Source organism: Pocillopora verrucosa, chromosome 4 (genome assembly GCF_036669915.1).
Source record: "Pocillopora verrucosa isolate sample1 chromosome 4, ASM3666991v2, whole genome shotgun sequence".
Lineage (NCBI taxonomy): Eukaryota > Metazoa > Cnidaria > Anthozoa > Scleractinia > Pocilloporidae > Pocillopora > Pocillopora verrucosa.
In genome coordinates this window covers 7,553,562-7,569,895 of record NC_089315.1, presented here as the reverse complement: position 1 = coordinate 7,569,895, position 16,334 = coordinate 7,553,562, and the positions used below count along the sequence as shown (strand labels likewise).

General features: G+C 36.7%; 1 protein-coding gene and 1 long non-coding RNA gene across 5 annotated transcripts in view; one reads left to right on the top strand and one right to left on the bottom strand.

Annotated features, from left to right (window-relative positions):
- LOC131786189 (rho guanine nucleotide exchange factor 28) overlaps window positions 1-5,869 on the bottom strand; it is a 29,841-nt gene extending 23,972 nt beyond the window's left edge. For all 3 annotated transcript variants that reach the window (XM_066165203.1, XM_066165204.1, XM_059103203.2), the window contains exons 1-4: window positions 5,389-5,869; window positions 4,095-4,138; window positions 1,864-2,011; window positions 691-1,005 (exon numbers count right to left, since the gene is read on the bottom strand). In XM_066165203.1, coding sequence (XP_066021300.1) covers window positions 691-1,005; window positions 1,864-2,011; window positions 4,095-4,138; window positions 5,389-5,428 — 547 coding nt within the window. In that variant the 5' untranslated portion in view covers window positions 5,429-5,869. The remainder of the gene's footprint in view (window positions 1-690; window positions 1,006-1,863; window positions 2,012-4,094; window positions 4,139-5,388) is intronic.
- Window positions 5,870-9,625: 3,756 nt separating this feature from the next.
- Window positions 9,626-16,193, top strand: LOC131786630 (uncharacterized). Of its 2 annotated transcripts, none has more exons than XR_009340383.2 (4): window positions 9,626-9,720; window positions 10,967-11,149; window positions 13,418-13,577; window positions 15,378-16,193. It is a non-coding gene; the product is annotated as an uncharacterized lncRNA (long non-coding RNA). The 2 variants fall into 2 exon arrangements; XR_009340382.2 differs by having other exon boundaries at window positions 10,967-11,154.
- The last annotated feature ends 141 nt before the right edge of the window (window positions 16,194-16,334 follow it).

Below are 16,334 nucleotides of genomic sequence, written 5' to 3'. Positions count from 1 at the left end.
AACGTTATTGCTTTGCTTGCTAAAAATGTCAGAATCTTATTTAATCTTTTTTCAATTTTTTTCAATTAGTCACACTGAAAACTTGACCCTGCTACATGAAAAGGCCTCAGTTTAATATTGAAACGGACTTCAAAAACCGTTTGCATGTATCTCTCAAACACCACTAGTACATTATACCTCGCTTCTAAACTTACTGTGAACTCAACACACCTCACATGCATGTCATGCAGAAATCACAAAAAACATAATTGATATGGTTTCTAGATAGATTAACCATTCAATTCTTATGAGTGACCAAGGCAGACTTTCTCCTTACAATATCAATACAACATCAAGCAGACAAGGGGTGAGAATAAAGAAAAATATCAATTATGGTATTCATAGTTGATCCAATACCAAATTCTCCAAAATAACATCAAATGAACTGTATGACAGACAGTGAAGAGAAATACTAATGAGATCTTGGGAGTGAAAGGGGTAATGACTTTACCCTACAACTGGAAATATACTGACAGAAAATGGAAGGGAAAAGGTTAGCAATGGTGGAGCACTTAAAACAGCTGTCCCCAAAAAGTCACATACTCCATTCCCTGGTTCCAACAATGCATGATAAAAACAATTTTCACATATATTTTGTTTACTCAGCCAATGGAATTACACACATTTAAAACACCACACTAAGTGACTTACCATTTTCATTCTGAAAGTTCTCTACTCCATTCTCTCCAAATAATGACCAAGTGGGTGACAAATCCAAGAATTCAAATGCATTTGTTATTCTGGAATCTAAGGTGTCTCTGTACTCCTTGGACACTGCATTTGATATCAAGGACAGCGATGATAAGCATTCAAACAGCTTGCTGTCTGATGCACTGTCTGCTAAAAGTTTTGCAATAATCTGCTCTGTTTCAAGCAGGTATAAAAACTTGTGCGATGAAAGAGGTCCGACTTTGCTTTCCTGGGCACAATAAACAGTAAGTGTGACTTTCTCTGCTTGATCATGATCTAAGAGATATGAAGCAAAAGGCATAATAAAAGTACATTTGTATGTAGAGTAAAAGAAAATGACTTTTGTAAGGTAAAGGAAATTTAAAAAGAATTCTCTACATCAATCTCTCTCTTCAATATTTGTGGTTTGTTGTATACAAGATGAATAAAAACTGGGAGAGGCAACAGGTTCAACACAACTGACTTTTTCCAAATTATAGGAACATGCATGACTACAGCCATTACAATAATACTAGTGCATCACTCCAATTCATTACTTTCTACACACTCATTATGTGTCATGTTTAGTCCCTCAATATCATCTATTGATATGTAACTTGTAGTGATTGTGGGGAAGATTATTAAGCAAAACTTGTGATTTTACTGGCTACCCTACTGGGCAAAATGGGCCTATCTTGCCTTCTTGGGATTGCCTGCTATGATCCCACACAAGGGAAAAAATTGCATGGGGTTAACTTACAAAATTTGTCATTTTTGGACAATGTCAGTAATGGAGTCACTAAAAGCAGCAAAAGACATACAAAACAAATAAAACATAAACAAAGATGCACCATTACAGTTGCCTTCTCTCTTACAGTTCCATACATCATTCAGCAAAAAGGTAATGAGAATATTCGAACTTATCAGGTCGAAGCTGCTATCTTAATCTAGCACCAAATTCTCATAACTGATTTACAAGGAAATGAGTAACAAAAGGAGGGGAGAATTAACAATCAGATCTTGGGAGTTAGAGGGTTAAATTTTCAAAGAACTTAACCAATATAACCATCAATAACCATCTTGATCTCAGCTTGGTCAATAGTGGATATGCACTAGGTAACAATAATGTGTCGAGAGAAGTAGTTCATGATGTACCTGGTACAATGGCACGAAGAGTGAATGTATTTATTTGCTGCGCTGTTGTTACATGTCGCTGTTTTTTTCCTTCAAATACCATATAAAAGTCTCCATTATCTGGCAGAGGAAATTCATCTGAAAATGTTATAAAAATCACCTCTCCACCCTGAAACAAGAAAAAAAACTTTTAAGAAAAATGTAAAAAAATTAATAAATAGTACACAATGATAGGCTAATGCAGGAAATTGTTTTAAGAGACAAATTTGGCCAGAGCAGCACTCCAAGTTGCAACTGTTTTTGGTTACCATGGTAACTAGAAAAAAAAAAGGGCAACCAAATTTGTAACAGTACTTGCCAATTTGGCAACCTGTGGTAGGAAGTCATGAAGCAAGCCACAATGTTATTACAACTTAGCTTGTGTGCTTTGCAGTCAAAGCGAGATAAACATTTTCTAGTAAAAATACTACTCATGCTCTATCATACCAATAAAAATTTAACCCTCTCTCCATAACTGCACAAGTATCTCACAGTGAGATGCCACACAAATCTCCAAAAATGAATGCCAGCCATACTCCTTGCCCTATAGGCAAGGAATGGGGTAAGCAGTTTACTCTGTCAAGTGATATTTCACAAAGTTTCCTTTACTTCCACAGGCCATTACACAATTTCAGGTAGTCACATAGCAAGTCTGCAAACAGTTCAGCTTAGAGCCCCATGAACTCAACAGAAGACTTAAAAAGGAATAGGTCTCTTAGGAGGAGAATGAAATTGTGACAATCTACACCTGTATACATACTGCTGTATAACTATCCTCTAAGTGCCTTATACTTTTTGTAGATTGTCAGCTCCTCTGTTACTGTAAGAGGTCTACTTCCTGACATGCTGAAAACTCTTGGGATTTTGTTGAAAAGGCAGACAATCTTTCCAATTTTATGTTCTCAGAACTCTAACAAGCATTTCCATTCACTGCTTATAAAAAAAGTAAGTAACTATAAAAAAGAATATATAACAAAAGGTGCAGTGTATTAAAATTTCTCATCAAGTTCATTGAGGTTAAAAGTTTCTCCAGTAACAAATACAAAGTTCTGTAAGCTGCTTGAGAAATTTTCAAAATGGATTATGATTATCCTTCCTTATTTAAATAGGGATTCTGGGCAGTAAAAATAAAATAAAAAGTCAACATAGACATGCTTAAATTTCAGAGGAAATGAAATTCAGATTAGAGAAAAAACTTTACCTTGAGTGCTCAAAAATCAACTGTTCAATACTGATTGTCTTCGAAAATCAAGGTAATTTAGATACAAAAAAAATGTTACAAAGAAAAATTAAAAACTAATCAGTTTATGAAAGCAAATTTTAACAATTCAAACTATAATAACTGAAATACAGAAAAACAGGATGCGCCGATTTATTTAACTGTTAATCAAATATAAATAAAAAGTGTTTTGAGTTAGAAACAAGATGGCATGTATAACTATTGATAAGGAAAACTAAACAAAGGCAAATAATGACAGGACATAAATGAGACGAGATGGGCACGAACAAATTTGGAACTTTTTTTTTTTTCTTTCAAGTTGGCTGATATAAGAACCCAACAAACTGAAGGAGAGTCTGATGACTGCAAAGATAAGAACCAAAACAACGACTGTTCAGTGATATACGCGCGCCAATGTTATTTACAAACCTCAACCAAACAAACTCCAAGTCGTTATTCAGACCAGGGATGTATAAAATATGCAAGAGATGACCGGATTTTCCGTTCAAAATGGTCTTAATTTTTATCTGAACAGACATGCTACATGAATAATTGCCAAGATATCCTCAGAAAGATTCGATCGCGTGACGTGCATTCGGCCAGTATCCTCCGTGCTTTAGAAATCAGCAAAGTCAACTAAACGTCTAGCGATCGAATCTTCCAAGTTGTGTAAACAAATCCTTCGAACTTGGTGTGAGATTTGAAATTAACTTAGCCTACATTCTCTCGCGTCACAATCTACCCGGCGATTTATCAATTACCGGACTAATTTGACAACAGCAGAGACATAAACAAAATCTGAACAATTCATGTCATTAAATCGATGACCTAAATCAAGCGTTGTAAGCATGGATCAAGTAAATTCCATTGGCTCCAAATAAAAATATTAGAAAGGAGCAGGTATGCTTACAAATCTCAGCGAAATCTGGATGTAACAGAATTTGTTTCCAAGCTTTGGAGTGACAAAACAGATCACATAAGAGGTTATACTTACACGGGTAGGCGAGCTCTGTGGTGTGAAGGCCATGCAACATGCCTCTGTTAAAAGGAAAGAATACTGTCAGTGGAATAGTTCATCGGGCTTCCAGAATGTAACCTTAAATTATCGCGATGGGACCTGGACCTTTGTGTACACTGAAGCCTTTCAAATGCAAATTTCGACCTTAGCTTAGGGAAAACATGACCAGAGCGTAGCGATTTCATTTTAAGAAATAATTATTTAATAACAAAACAAAGCAAGTCAGTAAATGTTATCGAGATGTTTAAGGGAAAATAAATGTTATTTTAATCATCTTTAAACTGGCAAAACTAAGGCCTTCAAACTCCGAGTTACTCAGGACTTGTCTTCATTGACTTGTTTATTTGCAGTATGACTCGTCGATATATTTCACCCTAAAGATATTTTGAGATTTTAATTACAAATTAAGAATTCGTCCACTCATTTACAGACTTAAGACATGAAATGTCTTCCAAGTCCACGTAAAACATTCAAGAGGACGTAGTAAAGAATAGTTTGTGAGTTCTTGACAAAAAGTCGTTCGAATTAAATCGATCGCTTCCCGTGAAGTATTCAATTAGCAAAATTGTTCAACGATTTCCTTCACCATTTGATGGCAAATACATCATCCCGACGAAGCCTCAAATCACTTCTTCTATTTATCATAGCTACAGCTTATAAAAAAAGAGTTAATCATTATATAATAAACATTGCGATTAAATATGAGCTAACGTTCACAGAAAAATGGAAACCTTCGTGTGAAATGAATAACTATTGTCTTACAATTTTATAGGAAACCAAGGTTGACCGAGCTGACCTTGCCATCAAATACATTTTGCGATCAGCCAAAAATTCTCGACTAGTTACCTGCTTGTACAGTTTGTTCTTACATCAATTCGAAAAGCAACATAGCTTTCCCGTAACCATGTGTTAAAAATTATCGAATTTTCCTCGTTAAGTGGGTTCAATTCAACAACACTGCATGTATTTTTAGCCGGATGACCCGCGATTGCGTCTCACAAAAGGAGAACAATTGCGCCTATAGTTATTTCGTTTTCCAATTTAGCGACATTGCCGATACATTACGTATTTGTGCGTTGCAAGTAATGTATATTGAAGGTAGATGGAGGTCTTTTCACTTGAGAGACTCGTCGATGAGTTCATTAATACCTAACAATCCGAGTTTTCTAAGCTACATCAAATTTAAGATGCTAACTTTAACGAATCCGTTAAAAGTTTGAAAAATTCTTAGATTCGAAACTACAGATTAGTCAGGGTAATCACGTCTTACCTGTGATCTTGTCGGCGTCTTTAGGCTTTGTAGAGTTCATTTTGGTTCGTTAATGACTATGTTTCAACGAGGAATTGTTCATCAACCGGTCAAATTGAAATTCGATGGTGGGGAGACGTATTTATCCACTAGCAAACCACGTTCCTCTTAACACAGGAACAACCATGATATAAATTAGATGGTCACAAAAGCACACACAAACGTAACGCCTCCTTGTCGGAAATCACAGCCAGCAATAGCCATGGTTGCCTAGTACCACTTTAGTACTTCAGTTTGTACTCGCCGCCATTTTCGTTTCGGCTGCATCCGCTAAATTTCACATTTACAAACTGCTCTATTGCATTCCACAAGAAGTTCAAACTTGAGGTAGTAGATGTTTCTCTCTCTTTTATGGTAAAATGATTTCACGTGGATGAAAGTCACCAGTCTTACAGATAAAACAAACCGATCCTTCTAAACAATCGTCCCAACATCCAAAACCTCCAAATAGAGGTTGGTGACGTCACATGACCATCTACCCATGCCCCCCACCACAGGAAAAGGGACTGTTTTGGCGCGTAGAAATATTTTAATTCCAGCTGACGGAAACGTTGCTATAGTCCACTAAAAATTGTACTTAATTCTCCTTCACTACCCACATTATCACAAAAGAGTCGAATCTAAACATCTTTTGAAAACGGATTTCCCTTTCAGCTGACCACAATTTTGTTCATTCAAGTTCAGAGATCGTGGTTCCTTTACGCGATATCACAAAAAGATTAAACATTAATTTATTCCACTCGCCACCAAAAAGCTAGGTCAGAGCAGAATGATTTACAAAACCTTCATGTTTCCGTTTTAGTCATGCTTACTAACTCTATTATTTATGACTATTACTTAACCATAAACATGTCTTACTTTGTATTTTTTTAATTCTTTGTTTGCGAGTCTACAATTTCAATGGGAAGTTTGAAATACGTGCAATGCTCTAATATTAGCTATGAAACAAATAACTTAATGATAATTAGCGAGTCAATTATAAACCACAAGATTCAAAAGCCACGAGACGGTATTTTGAATTATTATTATAGTCATGATTTATTCATGTTTTTGTTTTGTTTTTTTTTTACAAGGAAACAGCTTTAAGGAAAAAGAGAACCATCATTTGTGATGGTTGACAAATACAATAGAGACAAAATTGACAAAAGGAGTCAAGTCTTTAGGGACGGCAAAGATTGTTGAAGATTGCTATGAGCGATCTTGAAAAATCGTTGGTCGAATTTTCCTTGGCGCGCATGGTGTGACGTGGCTACTAAACTAATTAACAGCCATGGTACCTAAGCTGCTTAACTCCGAGTAAGCTTACCTAAGCCGTCTAGTTTTGCGTAAAACTTTAAATAATGATTTTGACTCTAACGATTCCTTTTATGAGTCTGGGTGAGTGCTATATCAGAGTTGATATTGATTTTATATTGGCGATGTTTGTTTGGTGCAAACGCAAAGAGTATGAAGCGTTAATAATTTAATAGGTATTTCCGCCTTAAAAAAAGCTCTGTGTTTCCCGTCTAGACTAGACATTACTCCGTTTAATTTAAGATATTTTGCTTAAGGAATTGTTTAGTTGAAGTATTTTTCCACGTCTGCACAAAGATTGGGAGAGACTGTTCGATAGAGAAGCTTGAATTCTACAGTGGGGGAAATATCAACGAAGGAATTTACAATGGATTTTTTGTGAAATCAGTAATTGATACCGGCATCAGTGACGTATAAACCAATATGAAATGTGGATGATTGACCGATTTAAGAGCCTTAATATTAGCTTTGCTTGTGTAAACACTCATTTGTTTGTGTTGGAATCCACAGATAACAAATAACTAACTCTTAGACACTTCCTTTCGTTCATTCATGCAATTCCACCTTTCGCCGAAAGATAGCTTCAGAGTTAAAACTGAAAGATTTTCATGATATCAATTCATTTTGAAAATAAGAATTGATAGAGTCTATTTCAATAGTTCTTTTCTGAGTTGCGTGACCATAAAATATCAAAAGACCTTTTTAGTTTCGAAAGTTTACGTTAGATAAAAGAGCAAAGACTTTCAATCCTTCGCTGCCAAGATTTTATTTGCTTGAGTATTCTCGTTGCTAAATTTTATAAATTGCTAGTCCGGCAGTTGAACGAATTTAGCTTTGTGACAATGTTTCCTATTTTAACCAACTGTGTTTGATATTGCAAAGAAAACTAAAATTTCCAAAAGTCTTAAAAGTGCAATGACAATGATAATCATTTTAATAATACATTACCTATTTGAAAATAAATAATGATGATAATAACAAAAATGATTATAACAGAACAATGGATTATAAAAAATTTGTATTCTTTTAACAGAAACAGAAAAAGCAAAAAAATTATCAGTAAATAATCAAATAAGGGCTTAGCTTCAGGCTCGGCCGCCAGTCAAGAAGCTTGAATTCCTAAAACTGAGGTCAAAGTTGCGGTTTCCAAAGTGCATGCATCTATTGGGGTCATGGGTTCCTGATGTACAAAATTGGAAATCTTTCTCAAACTGTTTCCGTCTTCCTTATTATGCGAATGCTTCCTCTCCAGAGAGAAAAACATTAAGCATAAGAGATAAGAACCAACTGTCCATCGGACACTATTCTCTCTTGAACAGGGTCTTCTGTGTGTAAATCTGATCGCGAATATGTGGATAAAAACTGTACTAAAGTAGAACACAATTTATAACCAATTGGTGCAGGGAGCGTAGTCGTTACAAAGTATATAACTTCAATCTTGTTGACGCGAGTCTCATTAAGAAGTTCCAAAAAATATCTGATTAACTTCTCATCAAAGCCTCAGGAAGTCCGTTTTTCGATAATCGTAATTAAAGAAGAGACAACATTCTCACTTTAATCTTATAGGCTGCTTTACACAACTGCAGAAAGACGCGCTGAAGTGAAATGCGAGCGTGCGACAAAACGCACCTCTGAAAAAGGGAGAGCGAAAAGGGTCATTCCTCACCCCCTCATGCGGTGTTCGCTGGTTTTGATAAACTAAAAATACGGTATTGAAACCTTGTGGATCCCAAGCCGGTAATCCTTTACACCCTGACATGATCAGTATGCATATTCTCCATTCCGTTTTCTATACATTTCCTAAGGTGTTGACAAGGAGAATTTGTTTAACAATCAATAGCTCTCTGGGTTAGTGATCATTTCCCTTATTCTCATGACCGTAATGTTTTATTCAGAGGTGATATTGTAAGGAGAAATTAGACGTTAGTCACTCTAAGGGGTCAAAGGATTAATAGGATCATGGAATAAATGCCCTGACACAGTTTGTGATATCGCAGGGATTTGATTTTAGTAGAGGTTACACATATTAAGTTTATGATTAATTATAAGGTGCTAAAGTTTTTGCTCATGAAAGTAGTGTGGTCGAGACCTCTCGAAGGAGAGCATCATCATTTTAAGCGTTGTTAGCTTAAATTCCATAGTTTTCACTGTACGTTTAGTGCCAGTCCATCAGACCACCTATTCGACCTCACTACCGGTATAAACTGGGAAACATGGCGCTCCCTTGCAAGCCTGAAACAAAAATTTAGTTTGATTAATTATCCGTTGATCAGTAAAGAGTCAATTCTGAGGTCAGTTCAGCTCTAGAACCTCTAAGGAGCGCTTAGAGTTTTTCCTGTAGCAGTGATGCGTTCTGGATCATGGAAGGGGGGGGAATTTTTGTGTTAACTTGTACAATCAATCCTTGATGAATTGAAATCTCAATGAATTAACGCTACACAAAGACTAAAAGGCTAGAAATTTCGGGTTCCTTCTAAACCGATTCAACATTGAATAAAATTAATTCCCGTTTTAAATAATGGTTTGAAAAAGTGCTTAAGTGAAAACTCATGAAAGTGACATTGAGAACACAGCACTGGAAGGATAGAGACAACGTTAATATGAGGAAAACCAAGATCTTTTGAATATATCTCTCGGTTCGTTTTTGTTTTAATGATTTTAATTTAAAATATACTTTTGCATTAACTTTAGAAGACTAGACTTTCCACTTATCAAAACAAAAAAAGGAGAGAGACGAGACATGGAAAAGAGAAGTACCAGAAAAAAATTAAAATGTTCAAATACTCTTGATATTCGGATTTTTTTACTCTTTTCTTTGGGAGTGAATTAGCTTATTAGTTTATACTCAATAATTTGTTGATTGCGTCCCGTAATCGGCACCCATGCCTGCTCGTGCGCGTTTGAAGTTTGTTAAAAGAGTCGTCACTGATGCCATCCTGTTATAAGCTACTTCAGACTACGAATCTTGTTCAACAGTTGACCGTCAAACGCTAATTGAAGGTAGGAGCCGAAAGGCATTGAAAATCTATTTTTCTCAAGATTTCTGTGCCAAACGAGTATCTGTTTTGGAGCCTGGAATTTTCAGAATCCCAAGTCGGAAAACGATAAGATTTCTACATCACCCTTAGCTTGTTCTGTTGATCATGGATCGATGGATTGATCAGAATGTGAACATTAGAAAGCGGAAAAAATGGCCATCAAGCATAATTGTTGATTACGAAAGATAACTGAGTTATTTCTGTAATCCTAAATCAAATTTTATCTCTTCTCCCACCCAACTAAATTTCACATCGCGCGATTGCGGAAGACGGCTGAAGACACGATTACAAATGGCAAAAATAAACTGATTGCACCGCGCGTAGAAACAACTTAACTGTGGTAGAAATGCGTCAAGAACATTCTCAAGAAACTTTTGTCATCACGATGAAGATGTGATAATTTGGCAAAATAGAAAGAATTGAGGATAATTTACTGTGAAAATATTTGTACAAGAGTGAAACCCATGATCGCCAACTCATTCTGGCATTTTGTCAGGCACAAAGAACTCGACTTTGTATGCATGCATAGTAACCACGGCGGAAAATGTGGTATTTGTATTAGCTAATGAATTTTAGATGAAAATTCTAATAGAATTTCCGCAAAGTTTTCTGTCTCAGAAATGCAGGCTTTTATTTCATCATGTCACAGATAAAGGATAAAGTAAGTATTTCATGATCACACAACAGGGAAACGTGTTTCACTAATCGTCTTTATTTTTATAAGAATTTCCTGTTTTTCGTCATTAAAAGCAAATCAAAATAGCATCAAGGATTTTGGTTCGTTATACGAATGTCTAATTTCCATTTCGTACGTGTTTTAAAAACTTTCTTATCTTCGTACGTGCAGTGCACATTAACTTGTCCGAAGAAATTGTCGCTAAATATAGTTGAACCAATCCGTGCAAATTTCTACCTTGTTTCAAGTGCAGTGGTGAAAAAATCAATTGTCTCCCGTAACCAGCGCTATTTTACACTGTAACAGATACTTGAATCCTGGTTGACCTGAAAGAATATCACAGAATTATGCAAAAACGTCGAAAATACGGATAGTATCGAGAACTGGAGTTTCTTTAACAAGAACCGTTGGCCGCTGGTAGATTAACTTAACTTAGCTAAATTACCATGCTACCGACATAGCGCGAATAAGTCAGTGGGGAGCTGTTCGGGGAGGTATGATAAAATTGTAAATTTGCTATTTATTACAACAGATTCTGAGAGGTCAATATCCAAAGATCTTTCGTTACCGCGCAGTTCTACCAATCACGATGCTTGCCTGCTGGGAGAATAGAGAGCGAGGGAAATTCAATAATTCAGATTAGCAGACGAACGGACGCAAGCTGCATCACAAAGAGTAGACTGAGTTAGAGGCCTTCGCTACGGGACAATTGCATGTAAGGTAAATCTAATTATTACTGGCCCCAGAATTTTAAGGTTATCGTGTAATGTAAATTTTCGAGGGCAGAGTTTTTCAAGGGTAAAGCTGAAGAATGAAACGGGAAGTTTTTGCCAGAAGCAAATTCTAAGGGATCTGACAGTTAAACATTTTTGGCGCGCTAACTTTATCCGCGATATCGAATCGTTTATAGTCAAAATGCACCTTTGGTCTAAAGTCTGATTACAACGTCTTTTCTAAATTTGAAAACTGCATGGAAAATGAATTATATTTATCTCTGGTCCTGTAATAAAAGCAAACAACCGTGAATGCATTGTTATTCTTTAGATTTCACGGTCAATGAGTTTCGTTATTACCCTCACTTGAATGTGGGTTTTGGACTGTTAGCTATCTGGGCGGCTAGCAACTCCTGAAGAGCCAAACTTACTCCAGTCTTGGCTGTTTCGCCTCCAAGTTATATTCCTAGGAAGCGATTTTTTCAGCGTCTTCCTCCGAAGAATCATAACAAACAAAGACATCGCATAAATTCAAAACACTTGGAAGATAATGATGTTGCTATTTATGTCTTTATTCGGCCACCTTTGGGGCTTATCACAAAAGCAAATTATAATACTTATTGCACGTTTGGAACAGAAGATATGACACCAAAGTCACTATGGCTCTTACCACAAACCGCAGCAAACGCGGCAATTATTTTCATTTGTTCAATGGAAAAAAGTTAATTTAAAGCAATTAATAAATCTCTCTAATCTTTCATATTGTCAATAGAACGTTTGTAATAACGATGTTAACAAACTTTCGTGACAATTATTTGGCCTGAAAAACCAACACAATTTTAAAATATCTGGCTCGTGAGGCAAAGGAGACTTAATTAATAGCAATACGACTTTTCATGAATTTCAAGCCTTTTTCCATTTTATCAAACGATTTTGGCTGCCCGTAGAAAATAAAAAAATACTTCAGCCTTTCAGACGCGCGAGTGCCTCTATGAAATGCGACAAATGTCTGAAAAATGAAAAATGTCTTTGGAGAAAACGAAACGCGACTTATCACTAAGTCGAGACTAAACTGCTTTTTTAGTCAGATTACACGTTTCTTTTCGTCCAACGAAGATAAATAATCAATATTTTCATTTGGATTAAGCTCGTGTCTACTTGGAGGACAACTCGTGCATGTAAAGGAGTGAATTCACTTGTAGTACGAGAAAACTTCGTATTCCTTTCCCGTAAAGTTTTTAAATTCGTCAGCGCCATAAGTCTAGAGCATGCGCACCAACTCCGGGCTCATCTTGATTCCACAAACATTACGGAATGCTAAAGTTTCCGTGATAACCGCCGCGTCGGCCAAGGCGTCGAGTGAGAGTTGGTCGAATGTTCGCGCGAACTGTCTACCAGCGTGTCGGTCACCGCCCGTAGCGCGTCGGTAACTTGTTGGTAGTACGTCAGTAGAGTGCTGATTACTTTTATAACACATCTTTTTTTATTTGGTTGTATACGTCAATATTTCCTTATCTTCGTCAGGAATAAGTGACCATTATTAAAACTTTCATAGAGCGGATTGCTTGGTTCAGAATTGTTATAATTTTTCGGCGCCTAAAAGGCGTAAAAGATTTTTCCATAGCTCGTTGGCTCGGAGACAAGCTTCGTTTTAAGCCGTCTGCGCATCACAATCTAGCTCGCATTTTCCGAGTTGTTAGCTCTGCAAAGAAAGAAACGAATCGTCGTGGACAGAAAGCCAGACCGGATTTGCTAAGACTAGAAAACTTGATTTGAAGCATCTACAGCCGGGCGAGACCTCCTAACAAATTAGAAGGCCCAGTGGCTTAACCAGGATTTTAGAACTTCAGTCTATAACTGGTCGAATCAACCTTAGCAAGCCCAGTTTTATGGAACCTTGGAGATTTTTAAAAGGTACATCTCAAGTTTAAAAGGTCACGCAGGCCTTTAAAAGGGAGGTAATTTTTGCATTCGTTTGAGTAAACCAATTTGGATATCAAATTTAAGTTTATCCTCAATTAAGAAATCGAGCAATTACATTGTTCTTGAAAGTCTGGAAAGTCTGCCACGCCTTGTTCATGCCCCCATTGTCTGGAAATGTCTACCGCACGCTATTGATGTCATAATCCTCCTAACCAGAAATTTTGAGTTTCGCAAGTTCTTAGGTCGGCAAGTTTGGTTTAAAATTCTTTTCGTTTGTTTGTTTGTTTGTTTTTTTTTACCTTTTATCGATAAATACGAAGTCCCTGATTGTTTTTTTTCCTTTTAAGGATGTTTCGCAAAATATTCCAGTGTCTATTACTAGTTTTGCTGGCCCACTTGGAAGCGGGTGAAATCCGAGGACTGTCGCCGTATTTCTTCAAACGTGCACCGAAAAATCTCAAGGAAAAAGTATTTCACTGGTCTTCAGTTTATCAAGATGATGCATGGGTAAGAACTTTAGACGGAATCCGGTCAATTCGCCACCACTGAGTTATCAATAGACTGTTGTTGGGTTAGGGAAGGGGTACTGATATTGATCCGAGTGATTTTCGCCGATGTTTATGAAATTGTATGAAATGTACATCAAAGGCTAAGAAGTAGTGGTACATTGCGAAAGTTTAAAATAAATTGTTCGATAACTTTTTTTCTGAGGAATCACCTTAAGCACAAGTAATATCGACGTGACCTTTAACACGATCGAGTTTCGTTTTTATGAACACAATTCGTAATCAAATCTAATGAAACTTGTATCATATGAAAGCCTAGATCTTGAAGTTTATTCGTTTTTTTGGTTTGATGATGCAAAGTTAAGAGTGCGCGCAAACACAGCGAAATTTTGTAGAAAGCGGCTTGGAGTCCTTTAGGAGTTACTGCACACGGATCAAACTTTGAATTTATTAGAACAATAAATCCTATATCAGCGATGTACCCTCCGACGGTCGCATTCGTTTGATTATTCGATCAATATCGTCGCAGAACGAAGTATTATCGTCTTTCTCTAGATTTCTAAAAACTTTCTCAGACTTTTTGATCAAGGAGCACACCCCTATAAGTATTTCCCGAAACGCCGAACGAAATTTTGGCTGTTAAATTTCTCTAATTCTGTGGGGGCGATCGATGAGTTAACAAGTGCTCAAATTGACCGAAAGGCGCTTCGAATTCACTTCAAAATTCTTTCTTTCGAGGTTTATTAACTTTACTGTCTTATAAAAACTGTGTCTTGCAAAGCCCACAAATCGAGAAGTAATCATCACTGATTCCAGACACCAAGAAACAGATGGTGTTTGGTGTTTGGAACCCATGGTGAAGCACGAAGCCCAAGTCTTTGACATATCTTCTAAGAAATTATGCAGTGACATGTTTTCTCAATTTAAATAATGATGGATTGTACAGTGGTTCATTTTTGCCCTTCACTGAATCTTACATGTTTACATTTTAGTTTTCATCTTATGTAAGTTTTATCTGGTTTCATCTGGTTTCCTTGCACGTAGACTGATCAATCTTCGTGATATCAAAATGCTTTATTTAATTAAACGGCTAAAGTTCCATAATTGAGACGCTACGCATATATTCTGAGTTCTTTTCGTTATATTTGTTCGCGCTTCTAATTTCGCAATATCCTATTGCAATTTGGCTTTCATTTGATGTAGTGTTATGAAGTTTCATAAGAAAGGCTAAACGTAACGCTAGAGTGAAATCGCCACCGGTGGCGATTTGACTCTCAATGGTGGTGAATTAACCATAGCCCATTCAAACAGATACCATTAACTTTCTACGTCCTTCAGTTTTAGGGTGGACAAAAAACGGGAAGGTGAGAATTGGAGGTGAAAGCGGTATCATTTGACTTTCGAAATTCGTGATTCGTGATTTGTGATTCGTGCTTTCTTTTTGCCCAATTACTCATGATTTCCTGACAATTTTTTTTTTCACGTCTGGTAATTTTTGTGATTCCATAGTAATTAACACGCAAATTTACAACTCTTTCTTAATCAACCGCTATGATTCATGACTCATGATTCCTCTTCCAGCCCCGAGTAACGACACAAATTTTTTTTCCGTGGGTATAAATATGGTTTGGATCTTTCCTTAAGCTTCATTTTACCCCCGCCCAAAATGTATTTATACCCGTGAAGATTAACTCCATTGAACAGTTTAAAAGGGAACACATTAAGTCTGATGAACATCAACATGACATTCGTTCTAGCAATGTTACTAACATAACCTTTTCTTTTCATTTAACTCCCACAGTGTTCTGAGGTTTGTGATGCGAAAATCTGTCGCATGATTGAGAAGAACGGAAGATTTGACAGAAGTTATAAAGACTGTGATTGTGGACTGCACTGTCACTGCCTGTACACTGAATTCAATGATTATCATAAGACATACGTCTATAGATGTATGCCAGCTTTCTGACTCATGCAAATTTTGCAGTGTAAATGTTATTTGTCATTCTTTCCGGCGTTTTACACGTTCTGTTGCTGTCTCTGTGTGCAAAAACACATTTACTAGAGTGCGTTTCCCACGAGAAACGTTAGCTAAGTTTTAACTGCACAAGAAAGAGCTTTCGAGTGGTATCATTGTCAGTCATTCTATAGACGTCAACACTACTTGATTGTCGTTTGTTCCTCAACCAAGTGTTTCTAACTGTGTAACGAAATTTTTTCAATGTCAATTTTTGGTTTTTAAAATTTCGATTTCATTAGCCCCTGAGCAGACTCCTATTATTAGAGCTGCCGGATGCACGTTTCTTCTCCCGCGGGAAGAATGGAGCCGAGTTGGAGATAGGTTTACTGGGGGTCTGGCACTAATAATGAGTGCTGGACCCCTTTACAGACCTCTCACGGGCTCGTGTTCCTCAAGGTCTTATACTTTCCCGCGGGCGAAGAAACGCTCGTGTTTAAGCGCCATAAATGAAGGCTTGCTCGCAAGTTAAATCTCTCCAAAAAAATTCATGTAGGAATAGGTTTAGTCGACAAAAACCAACATGTTGGTGTATAGCTGAAGTTCAGTTTTAACTTTCGTAATATCTAGTTAGGAAAATAAAAATTTGGGAATCTTTTGGGACATCTTTTTTGTTTTTCAATAGTACTAAGTATGGCTAAGCATACGCAGAAAACCGATTATACAAAATCAACCTCGTCTTCAAGGCCTCTCGGTTTTCGACGGGTGAGGGAAGAAGGCAAATGAGGTCAGAAATTATCCTTT